Source organism: Cercospora kikuchii, assembly GCF_019650295.1.
Source record: "Cercospora kikuchii DNA, contig_00001, whole genome shotgun sequence".
NCBI lineage: Eukaryota > Fungi > Ascomycota > Dothideomycetes > Mycosphaerellales > Mycosphaerellaceae > Cercospora > Cercospora kikuchii.
The window spans coordinates 5,771,013-5,793,329 of NW_025408582.1; the positions used below are offsets into that span (position 1 = coordinate 5,771,013).

General features: G+C 52.9%; 9 protein-coding genes across 9 annotated transcripts; 6 read left to right on the forward strand and 3 right to left on the reverse strand.

Annotated features, from left to right (window-relative positions):
- Positions 1-900: 900 nt before the first annotated feature.
- Positions 901-1,869, forward strand: CKM354_000223100 (uncharacterized protein; the record flags this gene model as incomplete). The annotated part of the gene is made up of 1 exon (XM_044797382.1): positions 901-1,869. The coding sequence occupies one exon, from the start codon at positions 901-903 to the stop codon at positions 1,867-1,869; it is 969 nt and encodes a 322-aa protein (XP_044653317.1).
- Positions 1,870-2,803: 934 nt separating this feature from the next.
- Positions 2,804-4,072, forward strand: CKM354_000223200 (uncharacterized protein; the record flags this gene model as incomplete). Its single annotated transcript, XM_044797383.1, has 1 exon — positions 2,804-4,072. One exon carries the CDS (start codon positions 2,804-2,806, stop codon positions 4,070-4,072), a length of 1,269 nt encoding a protein of 422 aa, XP_044653318.1.
- A 579-nt stretch (positions 4,073-4,651) lies between these two features.
- On the reverse strand, positions 4,652-6,369 carry CKM354_000223300 (uncharacterized protein; the record flags this gene model as incomplete). Its single annotated transcript, XM_044797384.1, has 4 exons — positions 4,652-4,965; positions 5,033-5,477; positions 5,531-5,679; positions 5,739-6,369. 4 exons carry the CDS (start codon positions 6,367-6,369, stop codon positions 4,652-4,654), a joined length of 1,539 nt encoding a protein of 512 aa, XP_044653319.1.
- Positions 6,370-6,774: 405 nt separating this feature from the next.
- CKM354_000223400 (uncharacterized protein) lies at positions 6,775-7,779 on the forward strand (the record flags this gene model as incomplete). Its single annotated transcript, XM_044797385.1, has 1 exon — positions 6,775-7,779. The coding sequence occupies one exon, from the start codon at positions 6,775-6,777 to the stop codon at positions 7,777-7,779; it is 1,005 nt and encodes a 334-aa protein (XP_044653320.1).
- Positions 7,780-8,129: 350 nt separating this feature from the next.
- Positions 8,130-11,026, reverse strand: CKM354_000223500 (coatomer subunit gamma; the record flags this gene model as incomplete). The annotated part of the gene is made up of 3 exons (XM_044797386.1): positions 8,130-9,190; positions 9,240-10,865; positions 10,954-11,026. The coding sequence occupies 3 exons, from the start codon at positions 11,024-11,026 to the stop codon at positions 8,130-8,132; spliced, it is 2,760 nt and encodes a 919-aa protein (XP_044653321.1).
- A 230-nt stretch (positions 11,027-11,256) lies between these two features.
- On the forward strand, positions 11,257-12,075 carry CKM354_000223600 (uncharacterized protein; the record flags this gene model as incomplete). The annotated part of the gene is made up of 2 exons (XM_044797387.1): positions 11,257-11,321; positions 11,373-12,075. The coding sequence occupies 2 exons, from the start codon at positions 11,257-11,259 to the stop codon at positions 12,073-12,075; spliced, it is 768 nt and encodes a 255-aa protein (XP_044653322.1).
- A 320-nt stretch (positions 12,076-12,395) lies between these two features.
- Positions 12,396-14,489, forward strand: CKM354_000223700 (uncharacterized protein; the record flags this gene model as incomplete). Its single annotated transcript, XM_044797388.1, has 1 exon — positions 12,396-14,489. The coding sequence occupies one exon, from the start codon at positions 12,396-12,398 to the stop codon at positions 14,487-14,489; it is 2,094 nt and encodes a 697-aa protein (XP_044653323.1).
- A 2,221-nt stretch (positions 14,490-16,710) lies between these two features.
- Positions 16,711-17,917, forward strand: CKM354_000223800 (uncharacterized protein; the record flags this gene model as incomplete). Its single annotated transcript, XM_044797389.1, has 2 exons — positions 16,711-17,116; positions 17,172-17,917. 2 exons carry the CDS (start codon positions 16,711-16,713, stop codon positions 17,915-17,917), a joined length of 1,152 nt encoding a protein of 383 aa, XP_044653324.1.
- A 178-nt stretch (positions 17,918-18,095) lies between these two features.
- Positions 18,096-21,926, reverse strand: CKM354_000223900 (uncharacterized protein; the record flags this gene model as incomplete). Its single annotated transcript, XM_044797390.1, has 1 exon — positions 18,096-21,926. The coding sequence occupies one exon, from the start codon at positions 21,924-21,926 to the stop codon at positions 18,096-18,098; it is 3,831 nt and encodes a 1,276-aa protein (XP_044653325.1).
- Between the last annotated feature and the right edge of the window lie 391 nt (positions 21,927-22,317).

Below are 22,317 nucleotides of genomic sequence, written 5' to 3' on the forward strand. Positions count from 1 at the left end.
TTCGCAGCACGAGCACGGCATGTTGCAAAAGCAAGTCCATTACGGTTGTGGCTGCTCCTCGCTTGGATACACTGTTCCGCTACAGCATCGAGACCTTGTTGCGACGCCTGCTGAAGGAGCGGATAGGATGTTGAGGAGCTGCTGCCCAGGCGTGTCGATGCGTGTGGTCCGTATACCAAAGCTAACAAGCGGGCGCGGCAAAACTTCGTCCAATCCACTCCCATCAATCCGGTATCATGCTTTTGACGAGGCTGCCACGTGCTGCTGTAGATCGGCGCCACGGGCGAAAAGTTACGGATCTCGTACATGCACCCCATCCACCACGAGAGGTCACGACAAGACATTGCACCAGCCGCACAAGCCAGAGCGAACCGACTTGGTAATGCGCTCACTTCGACGTCGAAGCAATCAGATCGCGAGGTCTGCCCGACGGTCAAGAAGGCCAAGTGCTGAACAAGACCAACGCGGCGCCATATAATTGTCTCACGAAGTCGATCTTTCCGAAGTCGGCAGTCAATACTTCGACTCACCTTCCACTTTTGGCCTAGACCATTTCCCTTTGCAATGCGACTTCGCCGCGCCCGACTTGCTGGCCTGCGACTCTAGGTGTTTCAATGGTCTGTCAGACAAGGAAGGTACCGGTGAGCTGTGCCTCCAATGTGCTGCGTGTGATGGATGATAGGGCCGTGTCTGTGTCGCGGAGTAGCGTTTAAGCTGTGCAAAGGCTACCTTCCCGATACGGTCGCCACACCGTCGTGACGCATGAGCCGCATTCGCCCTCTTCCGGTAAGCTTGTTGTGCCTCGTTACCGAATGACGAGTGTTAAAGGTGCGCGCTGCTGGTCGTTGTGTCGTCGCTAGTCATCTCTCTCCACAGTCGTTACAAGCCAGGCATTCAGACATGACTGCCATGAGGAAGGACTCCCATCAATGCCACCACATTCATCGTGGCCAATCTCACCACAAGTGGAACAAGGATGAACCGCCCCGGCTCTCTGTCATATCTGGAGATGTCGTGACATTTGACTGTATCGATGGAGGAAACGGACAAATCACTTCGCGGTCCTCGGTCGACGACTTGCTATCCTTCGACACGTCCAAGGCGGATCCGGTGTTCGGGCCAGTGTATGTGCATGGAGCTGAACCGGGCGATGCTCTGGAAGTAGAGGTGGTAGATTTGCAGACAGCCGACTGGGGATGGACGGCCGTCATCCCCGACTTTGGTCTGTTGGCCGATGAATTCACTGAGCCGCACCTTAAAATCTGGCAGCTGCCGGCGGGCGAGAACGTGGCCTGGTTCAATGACAAGATTCGGATCCCTCGACGACCGTTCATGGGCACCATGGGCATCGCGCCTGGGGCGGAGGGCGAGTTTTCGACAATACCGCCGCGTGACACAGGCGGCAATATGGACTGTCGGCACATCACCAAGGGTGCCAAACTTTTGCTTCCAGTGCAGACTCCCGGTGCCCTGTTCAGCTGTGGAGATGGTCACGCAGCACAAGGTGATGGCGAAGTATGCGGCGTTGCCATCGAGACTCCGATGCAGGTGACGTTGCGATTCACGGTAAAGAAGAACCAGCCATGGGTGCAGTCTCCGCATTTCTCGTGTCCACCCAAGGCCGCAGAAGACATTCTCCCGGATCGTGGAACGTACAACACCATGGGAATCGACTCGGACTTGCTCGAAGCGACCAGAAAGGCGGTTCGTGGAATGCTCGCATACCTTCAAGGCGAGAAGGGCATGTCCAAGCTTGACGCGTACATGCTTTGCAGTGTCGCCGTGGACATGAAGCTCGCGGAGGTTGTCGATATGCCCAACTACGCCGTCGTTGCCAGCCTTCCGCTCAACGTGTTCGTGGATGGGTGAGGAACGACTTCTTGACTGTTGCGAGAACTTTAAACAACCAACGTAGGGCCTGAATCGAGCAGGACCGTCGAGCGTGGCCTTGTATGCTGCCCGGGCCGCTATGTTGCCCGCAGGGTCAGGCGGAAACAAGCGCGGCCCATGTCGATGTTTCAGGAGAATACATCAGGCAGCCGGTGCACTCAAGAGAGCCGACCGGTCATTCATGATGCCTGGGACGAGCTTCAGCAGAGAGACGCGTTGGGCATCATTGAAAGGAAATCTGCCTGCTTGCGAGGCGAGTTCTGGAGAGGGCCAATAACGAGACAGGCCAAGGAATGGCCATGGAGTCGGAGAGGTTGGGTTGGGGTGAAGATTGGAGTTCATGTCGCTGCGAACGGAGGTGCGAATAGGTTCATTCGGTAGACGACGAAATTGTGGTCATTGTTCTTCGACGTACTTCACGTTCCATAGATGTGCTCTTCGTCTGCCGCTCGACATCGCTCGCCATATTGATGATGGAATTGCATGTGGTGCGAGGTCGAGGCAAGCGAGACGTGGCGTGCACCTCCCTTCGTATTCACGGCAGCGGAGTTGAGCCCGCGTGCATGAGCCCCACCCAGCAGCCAACGTCGACGTCCATCTTCTTTCATCTACAGACCAACAAACATACCACTTCATCTCGCTCATGGTCTACTCGCACAGTCTGTCACTGACTGATATGGCTGCCAGACATGTTCTTCGTATCGCAGGCAGCAAGCCAATGGGCGCCTGCCTCGCTTCCGTCAAAGGATCAGGGCGCTGAAACTTCAGCCGCGCTGCTGCAGACACGCCTTGTGCTATCTTGAGCATCTGGCCCCGGGCCCAAAGGTGGTATCCTGTCTCCTTTCATTGTTTTCATCTTGTCTTCACACTCTCTTTGCTCGCGCTGTCCTACCAACGGCACACACTGTTGACCATGACCACTCACCTTGACCACAAGCGCGCAGCAGCGGCCCTTCCTGCATCCAAGGCACAGTCACCTTCCAGCTATCGCGATGACCCCGAAGCCGTGTCTCTTCACACTACACGAAGCGACTACGAATACGACGATGACCTCCCAGAACTGCCGTCATACCACGACAGCGTAGCCGCTCCAACCAACACTCCATCCGCTCCCATCGACGCATATCGCAGCATATCTCAGCCAACCCTACAGCGCCCTGGGCAACATGCCTCCAGCTCGCACGCCGTTCCAATAGGCTGCGAAACGAGCATACGCATGGAAGAGTCGCTCATGGAACCCGCCAGTTTGCAAGACTACATAACAAACTACCTTCGCAACGTCCCTCCTCGTCCTTTGATCCGCATTCAAGGCTCGCATTGGCAGCACACAGCACATGCAAACAATAAGAAGAAGGAGAAGGAACGAGTCTACGACTTCGACATAGTGTTCAGTCTCCAACCCTTCCTCCCTGAGCCAGGCAATGGCAACTTTTGCCAAGCCTACACTGTCGACAATGGCGATAAAGCGTTTCGAGGCAGCTTCCGCAAAACGAGAGCAAAAGGATACAAGCAGGATATCGAAGTCGGCGACGAGGAGAAGCCCACTCTCACAGCATGGTGCGAAGACTTCTGCTCGAGCAAAAGCTGGCTCAAGATCTTTCGCATATCTCGTCATGTCCACGGTCTCGATATCGAACAGATCACGCCCGCGCTCGAGAAACTCGTGCGAGCAACGCACTACCGCGGCCGCATAGACATCACGTACCCCATGGTCGACAAGAATGTGGACATCTACTCGCCACATTGGATCAACACTGCACGCATTACCTGGATCCGGTGGATCTTCTATCTCACATTCCTCTGGCTTATCACCTGGCCGATTCTTTACTTCATGACGAAAAGATGGTCCGTGTACCATGTGAATTGGTACTGGAAAATGTACAATAATGGACCGGAAGGCAGTGTTGAACGATACGCAACCATTAGTGAAAGTGGTTGGATTAAGCGGCATGCGAATTTGGTCCAGAGTCTGGTGTTGGAAAAGTTTCATGGTGATGCGACTGAGATGCCTTCCGATGTTGCTGTCGATACGGAGAGGAGACGATCGGAGATTCGTATTCCGAATGTGAATTTGAGGGGTGGTGGAATTGGCGCTGCGGTGGGCTTGCTACAGACTGGCGCTAGCGTATGGAATCAGGCGAACGGGAGAGGCGATGTGGGTTGGGGGAGCGATGAGTGCTGAACAATGATCGACCAGGATCTATATGGCACAGAGTTGTTGTGTTGCATTGCATGCCGTGAATGGTGGCGATCTTGGACGGTAATGACATTTCAACGTTGTGACGATAAATGCGACTGTTTGTCCTCCCGACATGAGGAATACCTGTAAACACATTACAGAGACTCCTGCTATCATCCTGCACCTGTATATCCCTTGGAGATGCACTTACCTTATTTCTTTTACCCGTCCCTCACCTGCCCTGCTCCGGAATCCTGGTCTTGAGTGCTGCACAGCGGCAAGATGATTCCCAGGTGCCAAATGTTTGTTCTCCACCTTCTTGTCAGTGTAATCCAGATTTCATAGCCGCGTGCAGGCGCGCTGCTAAATAGACGTGGGTTTTTGGCGGCTGATCGAGGGCGTGGCCACTCGGTACGCGCTCCCAGGTGATGTCGCATATCCAGGCGATCTTGTCGGCGTGGACAACGATGGATGCTGCCGCCAACCGTGTTCACAATGTACTATCAGTTGTGAGGCTTGACATCCACATCGTCACCGGACCTCTTGCGTTACTTCACCGCTTCTGTCCAACGTACGACTGAGTCAAGCTTCAGCTTCGTCGTTCGGGCGGGTCGAGCTTGCCGGTCCATTCTGTGTCTTCCCGTCTGGTGCTTTGCTAGGATTTTCGTCCGGCAATAATCGCGTCACTACGATCAGCAAAGCTGCAAGAGCGATAAAAATGAACCAGACCAGATGGCCATCCGCCCAGCCCCATTGGATTCCTAGCGCCGTGATATTTGTGAATAGCGCCGGAGCTACAGCTCGTACGCCCGAGCTGACAGTAAGTGACAGGGCGTTTACGGTGGCGAGTACTTCTTTGGAGGGCGAGATGTCATTGATGAGGAGTTGAACGGCAGCTGCAACACACGTCAGTGATCTGTTCCTCGTGAATCGAGCATACATAGAGGAGAGGTAGAGACTTACCGAACGCCATGCTCACACTCGAGCCAATGACCATGACTAACGACATGAAGACCCAGAAGACTGTGTCTTTGCCATGTCGCAGCAGTTCGTTGCCAATAGGGTAAGCCGCCATGAAGAAGACCCAGAGAATGCTGCAATAGAACAGAATCTGTTTGCTCCCTATCGATTTCTCCAGAGGCGGGAACACCAAAAGTGTCCACAGTGCTTGGGAAGCACCTGCAGTGGCGAGGAAATAACTGATTTGTGCTGGGGTGAAGTTAAAGCCACTTTTGTCCACGGGCTCAAACATGACCACTGGAGACGTTGCGGTGTATCCGAGGGCGAGAGTCATGGTGTGTCCAAGAATGAATAGAACGAGACCCACGCCTGGAGCGCGAAGAATCTCGACTGTTGTCATTGGTGGTGCTGTGGTCTTGGAGGATGATCTTTCGTCGCGTTTTAGCGTCTGTGATACAGTCAGCGAGACCAGGGAACACCCGAGGGGACGTATTAACATACTTCCTTCAGCAACACTAGAGCGGCTATTGTGCTGCTGGCACACATCAACCCGGCGCCAAAAGTGGGTAAGGCATACGGATAATCGATGAAGAATTGACTGTGACCAAATGTGCCCGGGAACTGCTGCGCTGGATTGGCCAGGGCGCCTCCTGCAAGATGTTAGCATGCACACTCCGAGAGTCCATGGAGGAGGCGTGTGAACACGGACCCAAAAGAGGGCCCACAAAAATGCCCAGATTTCTCGTAAACATGTACCAACTGAACGCCCGACCTTGAGTCTCCTTGGTCGTAATCTCACTCAGCATCGTTCGAATCGTCACCACCGTACCGGCAAAAAGGCCCGCCACGCATCGCAAAAGAATCATCTGCCACAAATTCCTACTCATCCCGAACAATGCAGTTGCCACCGAAACTCCGGCTAACGAGAACACAAGGACGGGTTTCCGTCCTATGCGATCTGCCATTCGTCCGTAGAAAATCATGAGAACCATTTGTACCAGACTGAAAAGCGATTCGATGGATCCAGACCAGAAGCCTACAGACTCGGAAGGAAGGTCTCCATTTCGGGCCAGCATTTCATTGATGAAGGGGAAGATGGCGAAGTAGGCTACCGGCTCGGCGAGGGATGCATAGCAGAGCACGATGACTTGGGTGTAGGGCATTGGCTTGCTCTCTTCTTGGGTTGCTTTCGTGCCATTTTGCGCGTGCCCGTTCGATGAGCCATTGGTGGCATAGTCGGCAGTTGCAGGAGCAGAGTCTGGAGCGCCGAGCAGGGGAGTCGCTTCACTTGGGGCGTCTACACTGGTGTCGTGCTTGGTCGGATCGGCAGAGGGAGCCATGGCTGAGAGTGTCACCCAGACTACTCAATGCTTGATGGATCTTGGTGCAGCGGTATACAGCTCGTGATAGTCTTGGCACGAGCGGATGATTATGCTGAAGACACAAAGAAAGATCGCGTGGTGGAAAGACAATAATAACAATCCTGACCAGGTAGCAACAGACGCGCAACCGCCATGGATGCTGATTCTGACAAGCGTGGCCACCTTCAACCGCTACACGGCAGCTGAAGCAGTCGCTTGATAGCACCTGCCCAGGCGAGATTGAGTGATTCGCGCTAGCCACACCCTGCATGCGGAGCGCGGGCTGCAGCCGCTGCCGATGTTCCGAAGCTTGTCCGCAGAAATCCTCGACAGCTGCTCGAGAAAGATCCTCGACATTATACTCGAGTACAACACCTGCCCGCCATGTCTCAGGAAGAGAGCACGCTTTCACGAAAGGATAAGAAGGCCCTCCGCGATGCCGAGCGAGCGCAGCAAAAGGGCAAGAAGCGAAAGCATAAGGAAGTCAGTGAACCCGATGCGCTTCCTCAGCAAGACGACGATGCGAACAACGATGCGCCTGAGCGAGCTGTAGAACCTACAACTTCGAAGTCCTCCTCTAAAAAGCGCAAAGCTGGCGAGCTCTTCTCTGACACCACCGCCGACCCAACGCTAGCCCCCGGCCCCGCGAACGACACCGTCGAACCTGCAACAGCATCATCCACACAACCTCCCAAAAAGAAACGACAAAAGACGAAGAAACCCACGACAGCCTCTACATCCGATGGCACCGTTGAAGCACCTACCAAAAAGTCCCGCTTCATCGTCTTCGTCGGCAACCTCCCCTACAAAACCACAGACTCCAGTCTCCAAAAGCACTTCTCCAAACTCCAACCCTTCACCCTCCGCCACCGCACCGATCCCAAAACGAAAAAATCCAAAGGCTTCGCATTCCTAGAATTCGAAAACTACGATCGAATGAAAACATGTCTCAAAGTCTTCCATCACAGTCTCTTTGACCCAGAAGCGATAGATCGCGGGGAGGTGGTGCCAGATCCTACTGCGCCGGAGAAAGAAGATGAGAGTGGGATGCATCCTGATAGGAGGAATGGTGGAGCGGGGAAGGGGAAGGGGAAAAAGGATACGGCGAGGAGGATTAATGTGGAATTGACGGCTGGGGGAGGTGGAGGGAAGAGTGGGGAGCGGAAAGAGAGGATTCGAGAGAAGAATGTGAGGTTGAATGAGCAGAGGGAGCGGAGGGCGGAGTTGGAGAAGAAGGAGAAGGCGAAGAAGGAGAGACAAGAGGGTGGGAAGGAGAAGGGAGGAAAGGAGCGGAAGGAAAAGAAGGTGGAGTCAGGCGGTGAGACTATTGCTGCTCCAGTGGCTGATGGTGATATACATCCTGCGAGGTTGGCTATGATGGGACGATGAGTTGTAGATCGCAAGAGCTTGCGAGGTTGAGATATCCTGAGACGACATAACCGCCAGTCACCTGAGCGGCATATGTGTAGCCAATTGAGCCTGCATCAAAACCACAGATCACTTCGAGAGAATCGGAAAATGTGATCATGTTCAACAAAATCTAACGCGCTTCTCGTACTCTGCTTTTTGCTTGCCTGTCTCTGGAAAAGCAGCAAACCCAGAAAAAGCCATGCAGTCTCCACGCTAATTCATCTCAATCCTCCCTATCAATGATGCGCCTCGACGCCCGTGTACACCAAGCTTTCCGGCGCAGTCTTCATCATTTATGCTACTCCGACTCATCGGACTGCAGATAGCACTTACGCCACACCTCCGACAACCAATGCAGCAAGTCCCTCTTCTTCAGACCTCGCTGTGATCTTCACCGTAACGCCGCTCTTCGCCGAGAACGCCATTCTGATCTGACTGGCGACCTTCCCTCCTGTGACTGATTTGCCGTATAATCTCAATGTATGCGTGCTTGTCGATAATGCAACCTCGGAGCCCTCGAGTGGCTGCATGCCTAGGGCTTTAACAAGAAGCTCCACAGCTTCAGATATGCTCTTCGCGTGACTGAGTTGCAGCGTCTCGCTTGCTTCCTCCGCATCTGGCAGACCTTGCCAAATGTTGTCGAATGATCCGGCAAAGGCAGGCACCACGTAATCCGATCCGTCGAGCTCGAGGTCGTTGGTCTGATACTCATCTTCGTAGCCGCCTTCTTCTGGCTCACCATTTGCTGGATCAATCTCCTTCAGGGTAAACTTAAGGACGTTGGTAAATGACGCAGCAACGAATTGGCCTTCGGGTCGCGAGAATGAAACGTATACAGTGCCAGGTTCCTCAGACTTCAGTAGATCGACCGGAATGACAAAGCCATCGTCCACGAGAGGCGTTTCTTCCTCCTCATCAGGTGATGAAGGTGTGCAAATGACGGACACATCGGAAAGGACGTAATCAGCCAGAGTGTTCTTGATGTCGAATTGGATGACGACATGCTCCTTAAACAAGTGCTTGACGGCAGACACGACGTACTCCGTTTCAGATTCGGTAAGCTCAACAACAGGTGATGATTTGAGGACGCCGCCATATGAGGAGAATTCGGGGATAGCTCCAAGCTGCGAAGCGTATTTCTGCGTAGCCACAGTCGCTTGAGCCGCGGCCTCGGCGGCGGACGTGTCTGTCTTCTTGGGCCCGACAGTCGGTGCTTTAAGTGTTGGCGTGGCTGTGGTGAGCTTCTTCGTCCTATCTTCGGCGAGAGACTGTTCTCGGGTGACGACTGGAACGTTAGAGAAGTCGAATGGGTTGGCAAAGGCCTCAGCTGAGCCGCCATTCACATAATGTGCCAACTGATCCTCCAAAACCGGGAGAGAGAACATTGAGTCTGCAAATCATTAGTACTGCAGGTTTGTGCTTGTAGTACGTGCACTTACCGTTCCTGACAAAGCGTCCTGAGAAGTCGTCATCCTCATCCTTCATCAGCCGCAGGTTCAATGCAGCACGATCGCGAACTTCATCATCAGTGTCATCCAAACATCGCTTGAGCAGGACGCCGACACTCTTCTTGACTTCTGGGTCCTTCTGCCCAACGCCGAATTTCGCGAGAGCGGTGACGGCAGCTGCTCGTACGATCGCATTCTCAAGGACCACTCGGTTGTAGATATAGCGAATGTACTTCGTTGGCTGTGCAGTCTTTGGTCCTTCCATACCAAGGACATGTAGGATACGAACAGCCAATTTGGTGAATTCGCAGTCCTCGATGAACTCGCAGAGATGTGCAAGGGCCTCATCCCGAGCCTCTGGCACGAATTTGATCAGGTCGAACATGCTCTCCACTACACTTCGCTTGAACTCGTAGCCACCTTCGTCGCGAAGAATACCAGAGAGGAAAGTGAGCATACGCGCTTGCTTCGAAGGGAACTTCAAGCACAGGGTCCGGATAGCCTCGACAATGGTGACCTTGAACTCATCCGTAATCTCCGACATGAAAGTGCTGATCTGTGTCATGAGACGATCCACTGATGACTCGTTACCAGTCTTGAGGAGTGTGGTAATGGCGAATGTAGCGATTGATCGGTTCGAGTTCGATATGAGGCTCTCGATGTCTGGGTTGCATTGTCGTACGGCATCTGGCTTGAACGAGGCGAATTGATGGAGGATGCGAATGGCCGCAAATTTGGTGACAGCGCGTGGACTGGTCAAGAACAGCTGCAGCACATGGATCGCCTGGCCTATCTCGGCATCGGTCAGGTCTGGCATCTCTCCAATTGCCTTGGCAGCTTCAAAGTTGACCATCTCGCTCTTGTCCCGCAGCCATTCGTCCAAAAGCTTCATCATCGGTCTCCTCAGGCTCGGGTCGTCCTCAGCCAGTTTCGCAGCCAGTCGCACGAGCATGACGCGCGCTGCCGGGCTCTTTACAACTCCAGCAGCGGAATATTGTTGCACCATCTTGACTAAAGCCATGCGATCGTGGCTCCTCATCTGGTACAACAGACCAATAGCGTGATATTGTGTCATATAATTTGTGTTGGCCGGAAGATGTTGTGACGAACCACCAAAGCCCATGAATCCTCCACTCGATTTGTTTGACGAGGCAGCTTCTTGTGTCTCGCTCTGCCACCTCCTCACAATATCTCGCGCAATAGGCAGCAAATGGTAGCTGGAGACCAGAGCTGCGGAGGAGACCGAAGGTGTCTTGTCTACGATCGCGGTTTTGATGTTCCGCTCAATCGCTTGCACTGTAGAAGCGTCGATAATTCTGCACAGCGCGCGAATAGCATTGGCCCTGTATACTACATCGCTGCCGACTGCCGTGTCCTTCATAATGGAGCTTGTGACCATGATGACATCCTCAGCCGTGTTGGCGAGCTCCTTGATGACCAGGTAGACCATCTGGCGCAGCGAGGCATCTTTGTTCTGGAACAGCTTGGATATGCCAAAGAAGAGAGAGGTGGCCTCGTTGGTGGGGAACTTTTCGCCGGTGAAGAGGAGAAGTGCGAGTTTGGTAAGGAGGATTCGACATTTTCGCGGAGAGATCGGAGATGTGTTGAAGACTCGGGCTGTGCAAGAACATTGTGGTCAGTATACTGATTTGTGGTATAGGTGGTCGATCCATTGGCGGGCAGGGGATGCGGGACGCAGCTGTACCTTCTTGGAAGACAGACGTGCGGTCGACTTTGACAATGCCGGCATCGTCTTCGTCCTTCTTGTTGAGCGCCATCTTTGCGATTGGACGGCGAGAGGACAGAAGGGGATGGAGCGGAGGTGAAGTTGTTGTCGGCGGTGGATCTTTGGTCCCTGCCAGCTGGATGTTCGGAGTGCCAAGACTCTGGGGCAGCGAAACAGCAGAGCCGCATGAAATGACGATGGAAGTTGCTCGTTCACTTTCAGGCAACTATTTAGACTTGCACAAGACATTGCCCAGTGTCACGAACCTCAATCACCGCCATCATGAACAACATGCCGGATATGCCCGTCAACGTCCCCGTCGACGACCCCAACGCCGACACCGAATGGTACACACCACCGTGATCGCAAACATGTCAAATACTGAGCGCAAGTCTCAGGAACGACATCCTCCGCTCGAAAGGCATCATACCCGAGAAGCCTCCATCACCAACACCGCAGATCGAAGCTGCTCTTCTGCAAGCCCGAGAGCTCGCTCATGAGAATCGACTCGAAGGCAAGGATCTCGATGAACTAGACGAACTCGAAGACGATGAGGATGAAGCTTTCCTTGATCAGTATCGCCAGAAACGAATGGCCGAGATGGCACACCTGCAACAAACGAGCGTCTTCAATCAAGTTTATCCCGTGCAAAAGCCGGACTGGACTCGCGAAGTCACAGATGCGAGTAAAGAGGCGTGGGTCTTTGTTCTCTTGACTTCAAGTACGGGCACAAACATGGAATCGCAGCTCATGATCGAAGTCTGGCGGGAACTTGCTCGCAAATTTGGAGATATCAAGTTTTGTCAAATACAGGGAAACTTGTGTATTGAGGGGTATCCGGACCGAAATACGCCCACGGTGCTGGTGTACAAGGACACCGAGATCAAGAGGCAGATTGTAACGCTGAAGGAACTGAATGGGGAGAAGACGAGTATCGGAGACATGGAGAAGATTTTGCTGGGGCTGGGTGCTGTGAAACACGGAGACAAAAGGTTGAAAGGGAGCGGCGAGGAAGACGAAGAAAAGGATAGACCGTACCGAAGCATACGACAAAGTGAACGTAAAGGGAAAGATGACGACGAAGACAGCGACTGGGACTAAGAGATAATTCGCCCCACCCGGGTAGTGATGAGAGAACGACGTCGGCATAGACGGAAAGTCAATGACAGGATGAAGCGACGACACGCAGCATTTAGACAGAACGGTCGCATACAGCGACTGCGTTGTGTGATATACAGCGAGGAAAATGCCAATCGCAACAACACCACATGAAGAGCCAGCGCAAGTCCATGCGCCAAGAGATGCTCGAAGGATGCGTGTGGCTTGCGACGATCATCTGGACCTCTCTTCTCAGCTCACCTCAGCATTCTTCTTCACTTGCAGTCCGACAGGAATCCGTGCAACCATGCACAACTTGCGACATGCGGCTGATAAACATAGACACTCTTACGCTGCACGAATATGCCTCGGCGGAAGACGCTCCTCCTTATATCATAACATCTCACAGGTGGCTGAATGGAGAAGTCAGCTTCCAGGAAGTGCTGCGGCACGACCGTGATTCCCTTATCAGTGGCAAGGCTGGCATGCGCAAGATCAAGGCCTTCTGCGATTTCGTCAAACTATGGAGATTCTCGTACAGCCGGCCTGGGCAACCAAGCGAGCCGCTGCAAATCATTCCCTCCCACATCTGGATAGACACTTGTTGCATCAATAAGGAAAGTTCGGCCGAATTGCAAGAAGCCATCACTTCGATGTTTCAGTGGTATCGCCAGGCGTGGTGTTGCCTGGCGTTTCTTCACGATGTCGAGACGGCGAGCCACTGCCCGTTGGACGTTCTACGCAGCTTAGAGCAGAGTGTCTGGTTTACCCGCGGATGGACACTTCAAGAACTTCTCGCGCCGAAATATGTGGTATTTCTAGACGCTTCATGGGCGATCATTGGGCACAAATCCCATCATAAGCCACTCATGACTTTGAGCGATCGGGCCGTGACTTGGCAGGATCTGAAGCTGCCGCTCAATAATTACCTTTCGCAGATTACCAATATCGATGAGCGAATTCTGTGGGACTATGCCTATGCCAACGATGTTACCTTCGAAGAGCGTCTATCGTGGATGTTACGGAGAACAACTACGCGACCAGAAGATCGAGCGTATTGTATGCTGGGTGTGTGCGAAATATACATGCCACTTATCTACGGTGAAGGGAAAAACGCCATGAAGAGACTGTATAGAGAGATCAGGGCGGAACATGGTATCACTGTCAAAGACAGCGGGCAGGTCCCGGTGCCTCAGTTGACGCCCCATGAACGCGGACTGCACGCAATGACCTTTGGTTCGCTTTCGGCCGAACAGGCCCCGCAAGCTCCTCAGCCTCCGCCGGAACTGGAACACGAAGCGACACTGCCACCTGTGGCAGCTGACGCAACGGACATAGACTCTGAGCGGACTCATCAGGTACTGGAGGCACTGCACGAATATTTCTCCAGAGTCCGAACAGGACATGTGTGGGCAGATGACCGTGGCTTCGTTAATGTCAGCGACATCATGAGCGGCTCGAGACTCAAAAATCGAAACGTAACCTTCGATGAACTAGTCGCTGTTTTGAGAAGTCCAGCCGGGAGATCGTTCCAGATCCAACCAACGGCTTTCGCAAACGAGTTCTCCTACAGTCCGGCTGATTTTGAGATAAAGCTGCGCGATGGGACTGACGATGCGGAGCTCGAGAGGTCTCAGAGTGCTCCTGGCGGAAGTTCTTGGCTTCCTCTCAGTGCAGACCCTTGGTCTCAAACGTTGCAGCCCGCTCCCGTGCACACACCGTATAAGTCGTTTGCGCCGGCATCAGTGCCACCAAATGGTAACGGTACAGATTATGCGGCCATGATCAATGCACTCGATTACTATTTCGCCCGGAATGTCGATTACAACCACACCCGCATTGCATCTGAGGGATTCGGGGATTCTGAAGACCTACTCCAAGACTTGGACCTGAAGAAGCGTATCCCGACTGTGGAACATCTAGTAGCTGCCTTGCAGAGCCCTGGTGGGCAGCGTTTCGAAATGCGACCGGCCACAGGATCAACCTCACTAGGTACTTCTGCGAAGCGATTTCAGATTCGAAGGCTTTCAGATGGTCATCGCAATTTGGTGATGAAGAATAATTCGAGTACAGGTCCAGCTCCGGCTCCCGCTCGAACTGTGGGAACACTATCTGCCAAATCTTTGGTCGTCAAGCATGCCCTCGATTCCTACTTCGCCCTGATCGAATCGGGCATCATTCGTGCTGATGGTGAGGGATTTGCAAACGTCGGCAAAATGATGAACCATCGCCTATTTAACGAAGCGGGAATCCGCTTAGACGATATCACGAAGTACATCGAAGCTGATGCAGGGCAGCAGTTCGAAAAGAAAGAGCCACTTGGGCGTGGCAACGAGAGAGATTTTCAACACTGCTTTTTGCGCAAGAAGCAAGTGCAGTCACCACCCAAGACCAACTATACCGCTCATCGAGGATAGAATCGACGTGAGAGCGTCGCAAGCCGACAGGTATCCAGGAATATAAACCGACGATGACGCAGAGATTGAAGACGATGATGCGCCCCTAGCAGAGATGTGCCCAGAAAATTCTGTTGCCATTTCCATCTGCGCTGGAGGATCATGACCATGTAGCGAGCCTTCAATTTTACCTCTGGAAAGTCGAACAGGGTGAAAGTTTCACCAACGGCTTGTCCATGTCGAGAACATTCTCGATGTCGAGCATCTCATCCACGATCGTCAGATGGACAACATTGTCAAATACGCTCAAATGATGAGTACTGCATCATTCTGATAACTTTTTCCCCGAGCAGAGAGCGAACAGGGCTTCAACAGGGTGTGAGTCGTAGAATTGAGCCTTTCCCAGGATACCTAGCGGTACGAGCCTTAATACGACGCGCACGGAAGCGAGCTGGCACATTAACAGGAGGAGCTGGCAGATGCTAATGAGCTTTCCTATCTCAAGCTCTCATCAAATGAGACAGCTTCAATACGCTAACAATGCTCAGTGCTCAAGAATGCACTCGGACAACAAGCTTTCCTGCTCGTGAGGAAGGCATGCAAGCCACAGCGATCACGATGGTCGTATATCGACCAATCTCTTGCCCGATTGAACTCCATGACAATCTGGCCAACGATGATGGAGAGGCTGACTTGAACCCGGCCAACACAACGGCGCTGGAGGTTCCAAACCACAGTCAGATATCTCCTACTCAATGGTGGATCCTCACACCATGCTGCGCGGTGACTGACTGCCCAAGTGGCAGATCCACTCAGAAGTTGAAGTGCTGCATAGAGCATCACTGTAAGCGCCTGAGTACGAAGCTTTACATGGACATCGCGTGCTCGAGAACAGAGGTCGCTTGCTATGCCTCAATCGACATCGATTCATCGTGTTACATTGATCACTAAACAAGACGTGCGGTCTGAGACTTTGTGAAGAAAGACGCGTGATCCAAGTGCTGCTCAATGTCGGCAATGCATCGGGCGAAGTCTTTTTGTGGGTCTAGCCTGCGGCGCAGCGGCAGACGGGGCCGACGAAAGACTTAGCATGTCTTCTTCAAGACTTCGTTCGAGACCTTCCGCGACAGGTTACAGTTCGTGCGTTCTTATCGTCCTGCTGGCAGTACAGTACCACCACGCAAGACGCTTTTCGTCACTGCCAAGATCCGCGCACCATGCGGCCGCATGCATTGGCCCGTGGTAGACCCGAAGATGAAGAGCAACAGGTTAAGCCCGACAATCGTCAAAAATACTCCACTTTCTTCGTCGCAAGTTTCAAACGGTCCTCTCTCAAGCGTGGCACGTTGTCGATTGCAACATCGACAGTGGGAGTCGGCCGAACTTCTTGCGATCAAAGCAAGCAGGTGGCAGATGACAACGCAGGCATCGGACGTGGAGGCGGGCTCTTTTCGCGCAGCATCGAAATCTCGTAGACTTGTGGTCATCGTGGTATTGATCCATCGAACAGTGCCGGATGGATGCTACCGATTGTCTTTATGGACTGAGAGCAGTCGAGCTTACACGGGAGGTCGACTGTGTACCTGCCGGCCCCAGACTGACCCACAGCGCGTTGTTCTACATACTGGCTCTGCAACGATCAACGCGCCGTCGGCTGTGGAACGAAGCCTGCTTTGCGTGAGCTAGACGGGCTATGGCATCACCCTATGGCCATTCGGCGAGCCGACACACCACTCTGCTGCAGACGCTTCACAGGTCACAGTCGCCACATCGAGCCCCATCTGCTTGCGACTCCGATTGGGACCAATGAGCCAACTAGCGATTACCCTCTAGCTGCCCGAGTAGACGAGGTCTTACTATGGGAATTTCGCGGCAGGCCCGCCGTATCAAACGGACAGCGGTCCAATGGCTCATAATCGACATCGTGGAGTGCCTCATTGGCCATCGTTGGACCACTATTCAGGTTAGTCCATGACTTTGTGATTACATGGAGTCTCCCTACGGCTCCGATCGAGTGCTACCGACGTTCGCCAGAGCCTCAACGAACGCTGGGTGGAACGAATGTGCGAGACTATGTTTCAGGGACCGTTCTCTGCGCAAGAATTCCGCAGCGACGAGTCGTGGCCTAAGTTATAGTTGTGCACTGAGAGAACTGTACTTATACTGTACTGGGCGCTCTCAGGTCTCGTATTCCACTTCACAAATCCAGCTCGACTTCTAGTGCAGCGCTCATTGGACTCAAATGGCACCGATTACTTCTCTCTTTGCCTTCGGGCTCTTGGCCGCAAACGGAGTTCTCTCCCATCCTGGTCACTCCGTGGCTGAGGAGGCAGCAGAGCGAGGCCATTGGCTTCGCACAGCAAAGCCAAGATCCGTGCAATCTTGTGCAAGTGATCTCAAACGTCGCGGACACCATGAGCAAGCTGTCGCTCGTCGAAGTGAGCTTGCTCGACTGGCTCGTACCAAGCGCGGTCTGGAGCAGCCAACTGTCCAACGTCGAGACTTTGCAGACTACAATATTTCCCACGCGTCGAATCTTGATGTTGGTCTGGGCTCAGACGAGCGAGAGCTGTTCGCCGATGACTCCAGCTGTCTGCTGCAGCCTGAGACCACACAAGGGCCGTATTACGTTGATGGCGAGATCATTCGTAAGTAATGAAGAGATGTCAGCATGAGAGAGCCCAATTGACATATATCGTCCAGGCAATGACATGTCCGAGGAACAAGTTGGCATTCCACTTTACTTGTCCATCCAGCTGGTTGACACCTCCACCTGCGAGCCGGTTCCCGCTGTTTTCGTCGACGTATGGCATTGCAACAGCACTGGCGTCTACTCGGGTGTGATCAATCCCTCCAACGGCAACCCCAACGACACCTTGAACCAGGAAACCACTTTCCTCCGCGCTGTGCAGCAGACTGACATCAACGGTGTCGTCCAATTCCAATCTATCTTCCCAGGTCACTACATTGGCCGTGCTGTCCACATCCATGTCCTGACACATAACGTCAACTCTACTACTATCCGAACCAACGGCACGCTCATCAACGCAGCCAGCAACCACACTGCGCACGCCTCGCATGTTGGTCAGATCTTCTTCGACCAAGACCTCATCTCCCAAGTCGAAGCCACGGCTCCGTACAACACCAACACTCAGGAGCTCCTCAACAACGATGAAGATGGAATCTTGTACCAAGAAGCCAAAGGCTCCGACCCATTTGTCGAATATGTCCTTGTTGGAGACAAGATTGAAGACGGTGTCCTTGCATGGGTGAGTCTCGGTATCGACCCTGCTGCGGATTATGTCACACCATCAGTTGCCACCTACGAAAAGGACGGCACCGATGTCAACGAGGACTTCAAATACACCGGTCCTAGGTCTGGGCCGATCTCTGAAGTGGGCATTCCTGGGGAGGAGGGTGCTGCTGTCGCTGGGGGTGCAAAGCTCTAAGTGGACGAAAGCGATTTAGCAACGACGCTGCGAAGATGCCGCACCTCGGAAGCTGGCTGCGTCCTTTCTCAGCTCTTCAAGTGTAAGCTGCAGAAGCGTAGGCTCACGATATCGAGAAAGATTGTGCTGTTTGTGAAGCAGTTCGTAGTACCCGCTACTTTCACTTCTATGCTGGCTTTCACAAGCGACTTTGTTCCATCCGTACCGACCCTGACTCTGCTGATACAACGATGGGCAAGTGTTCCACTGCGCCCACTTTAGCTCTGATATCAGCAACAGTTCGTATGCCCCCTTTCAGCATCCGGACTGCAATCAGGAAGCCCTTCATCACAGCTGCCAACTCATCGCCAGTGTAAAGCCTGTGCAAACACTTTAGCTCCACATAGAGTTCATTCGCACTCGAAGAGCTTGTGGACAAATCGAAGTCGTAATTCCACTGCTCCTCAAAGTCTACTTCTTGCAAGTTCATGTACCCATCATTGCCCATTGCCCAGCTGTGCTCGATGGGCACATTTTGATGCACTACTAAGCTGCTGTGGTCGTACATTATCTCCTTTTGAGGCCAGTCGGTGCATTTGTTTGCAATGGTGTTCGCGCCGAGGTGGGCATGAGCCATGGACTGAATAATTTGTTCTTGAACGTTGTTTAAAACCTTCGACGAGGACATTGTTTCATCAAGAATGACTCTGCATGGAACTTCGTTGACACAGCATCCGATCACAGTGTCGCTGCCTTCCAAACTGTCGTCGCGGCCGTGTGTGAGATAGAGAAACATGACGTCGCTACTTTTGGTAAGAACACTCAAGACGAGTGACCAGGCAGTATGGACCACAGTGGACATTGTTGCTTTGAGGCCATCTCCTGTTGGCAAAATTGCCACACGTGTGGCAGTACGTATTGCCAAATCCTGTTCGGATAAATCGCAAAGGGGTCTGAGTGCGCTGCGCAACGATAATGGCTTTGATCCGGCGAGAAGCGCTCTCCAGTGCTCGAAGGAGACGTGAGGTTGTTCAGATAGTCTTGCTTCCAGGTATTGCGCAAAGCTTGGTCTCACTTCAGCGGGTCGACCAGCGTAGATGCCAACCAAGTCCTGAAACAAGTAGTTGGAAGAAGTGGCATCCATGATGCTGTGACTGATGTGCAGAACAAGGCAGGAGTCTGCTTGATCCGGCTCAGTCGCATCGCATAGAATGGCAAGCACAGGATGCTTCAGAAAGTCGTGCTGAGCAGAGAGTGTTGCGACAATTTCACGGTTGGATGCAATCGCTACACGACATCTCCAAACATTGCTGGAAGGGTCTAGAAAACTCTGTACTAGATGTCCACTGTTCGGTGAGAAGGACAGGCGCAGGGTATCGATCGATTCGATCCAGCGGCAGACAGTTTCTTGCAGTCTCTCGCTATCGATCCGCCCACGAAATGACAACTCGTATTTGCAAAGAAGGCCTGGAGTAGAACCGTTGACAGGAGGTACGTACCGGCGTTGGAAATCTGTCAGCGGGAAATGCTGTGCAGCACCCAGCGAACACTGTCCCACGGATGTGGACGGCACGTTTGATGGTTGTCTGTCGCAACACAGCTCAGAAAGCTTCCGTCCCATCATAAGATCTGCTGTTGACAAACGGAGCCCCAGATCTCGCGCGTGCTTAATGAAACGTATAGCAGATAGAGAGTCCCCGCCGAGCGAGATCCAGTCGCTTCCAGCAGTGAATGGCCTGTCGCTCAAGTCCAATACCCTGCTACATAGTGAGCGCAAGAGACTCAATTCGGGATAGCCAGCCTCTGCGATGGCCATGCGCGCCGCTTCCGGAGTCGAGACGCGTTCTTCTCCAGAATCATTGCATTGCTGCCTTAGCGCTCGTCTATGGAGCTTCCCAGTCGCCGTCTTTGGCATTTCTTCAGTAAATACCACTTCGGAGGGTATCATGTACGTCGGCACCACGTCTTTCAGCCTTTGATGCATGATTTTATGGAAAGCCGAAGGGGCCATCGGGGCGTCTGCAAAGGCTGCCCGGAGCTTGACAATTGCAGTGAGCTTCTGGTTATGCTCGGGTCCCAGCTTGTCAACGACCACTTGTTCGACTTTGTCAGGACAGACAGCGTTGACAAAGTGCTCAATATCCGTGCTTTCGACACGCTGGCCGTTCACTTTGAGCTGGAAGTCCTTTCGTCCGTAGAGGACGATGTCGCCATTTTCTTGGTACTGGACCAAGTCGCCCGTTTTGTACCATCGACGGCCATCACTGCCTGCGTCTAAGGTTGATGCCCATGAGGGTGCAGAAATGAAGACTGCGGAAGTCAAAGCCGGCTCTTTGTAGTACCCGGTCGCTAAAGAATGACCTTCCAATAGTAATTCCCCTACGGCACCGACTGGCATCAAGCGATTATGGTCCGAGGGGACCACAATCCAGAAATTGAGGTGACTGTGATTCCCAATCACTCTGTAGCTGCGACTTGACTGGATCAAAGCTATATCGCAGCATTGGCCACCAGCTTCACTCTGGCCGTATCCGTGACGCAGGATTGTAGTCTCTGATGCGAGCCATGTGGCTGCCGTTGTTCGTTGTATCGGCTCTCCCAATAGCATCAATTCTTTGATACTGCTGACCTCGTTCGGATCGAGTACACTTGCTACTGAAGAGGTCAAACAGATCAAGCTTGGCTGTAAGCGCTGTATTGCCCCGGACAAGTCATCCATCCTTTCTTCTGGGCCAGGTATACACAGTGTGCCTCCGGCCATAAATGTGCCGAGTGTTTCAGTTATCGATGAAAGAAAGTTGTAAGATGCATACTGCAGAGTCCTTGTGTTTTCGTAGATCCCGCACTGGTTGTTCTCTTCACAGGAAGTGACGAATGCAGCGTGGGAGATCTCAACAGCTTTTGGAATTCCGGAGCTACCAGAGGTGAAAATGTAGAAAGCGACGCTCGAAGGAGAAACGTGAGGTAGCTTCGTGGTACTGCGTGTGCTGGAGATTCGCTGTTCCTCATCAAGACATGCTGCTGCAAAGTTTCCTTGAGAGGTTTCGACGAACACGGATGGCACCAGATCATGAATGAGATGGACGTGGGATCTCGTTGTGAGAACATGCTCGATTGAAAGCTTTTTGATCATCGTCTCCAACCGCTTGTGTGGTAACGCCGGATCCATCAGTATCAATGCCGATCCAGACTTGAGGACGCCGAGCATGCAGGTTGGAACAGACTTTGACTTATGCATAAGAATCCCAACGATTCTTTGAGGTTGGACTCCGGCGCTGAGTAAGAGCGTTGCGATAGAGCTAGACTCTAGCTCAAGAGATGCTCGACTCAGGCGACCATCCCAAGACTCCACTGCACTTCTTTCGCTGTTGCGAGCAAGAACGCGACTGATGCGATCGTGTATGAATTCCGAAATGAGACTTTGCGGCTCGCCATTCCATTGCTCAATGAACTTTTTATCGCGATCGGAAAGTTTGCTCGCGACTTGCAGCACTTCAGGCATAGCAGCTGTCTGGAGTGCCTTGACCGAACCGACTAGGAGCTCCAGATAGGATTCCACGTGAGATATGTCCAGCGACGACTGATTGAATCTAGCTTCAAACTGGACACCGCGATTTTCCGAGAGCACTCGAAACGAGAGCTGTAGTGCGATCTCTGGAGGCAGATAAAGTTGCTCCGTATAGGCGGCAAGTTCGTTGCGGCATTGAATGATTATGCTTCTACTGCTTGGAACTCTTCCCAGCGCGGTCATGCCAACGGCTACAAGGTCACCGTCATCCGAGTCCGTTCCAGAGTGTTCGTATTCGTGCACTGCAACATCATCAAGGCCAGCTTGGGAGCATCTCGCCGTCACGAAGCTCACAGTCTTGTCACCAGTATAGGCCCAGATCACTACTGCGAAAGCACGACAGACGAGAGTGCCAATCTCTGGTGCTCGAAGTCGCGATAGCTCTATGTCTTGCTTGAGCACTTTCCATGATGGCGTGCTCTCGATGTTTGGTTGAGGTGGAAATGCCGTTATTGACTCCATTCTCGGAATACTCTCCCAATGAATCAACCTTGTGGTGCCTCCAGTATGATAAATGGCCGGTCTATGATCACACGGGAAACTTCTTCATGAAGTCGGGTGGGTGCACAGCGACTCATAACGAAGATGATTTCAAATGCAGCACAGCATCAAGAGCTGGCTCAACATGATGTCGTGCAGCATCGTACCGGCCATGCTCGGACTCTGCGTACAGATATTCGCAGAGTTCTGGCGTGGTAGACCACATTATTATGGCGAAACCGATGATTGGGTGAGCGGCGGTGAGCGACATGGCTGTTAGAGTCCCCGATGCCTGGAGTCTTGCCTCATTAGGCAAATCCAGTGAAGCCACATGCAAGCGATTGTCGTGCAAACCGGACCGGGCTGCGATGTT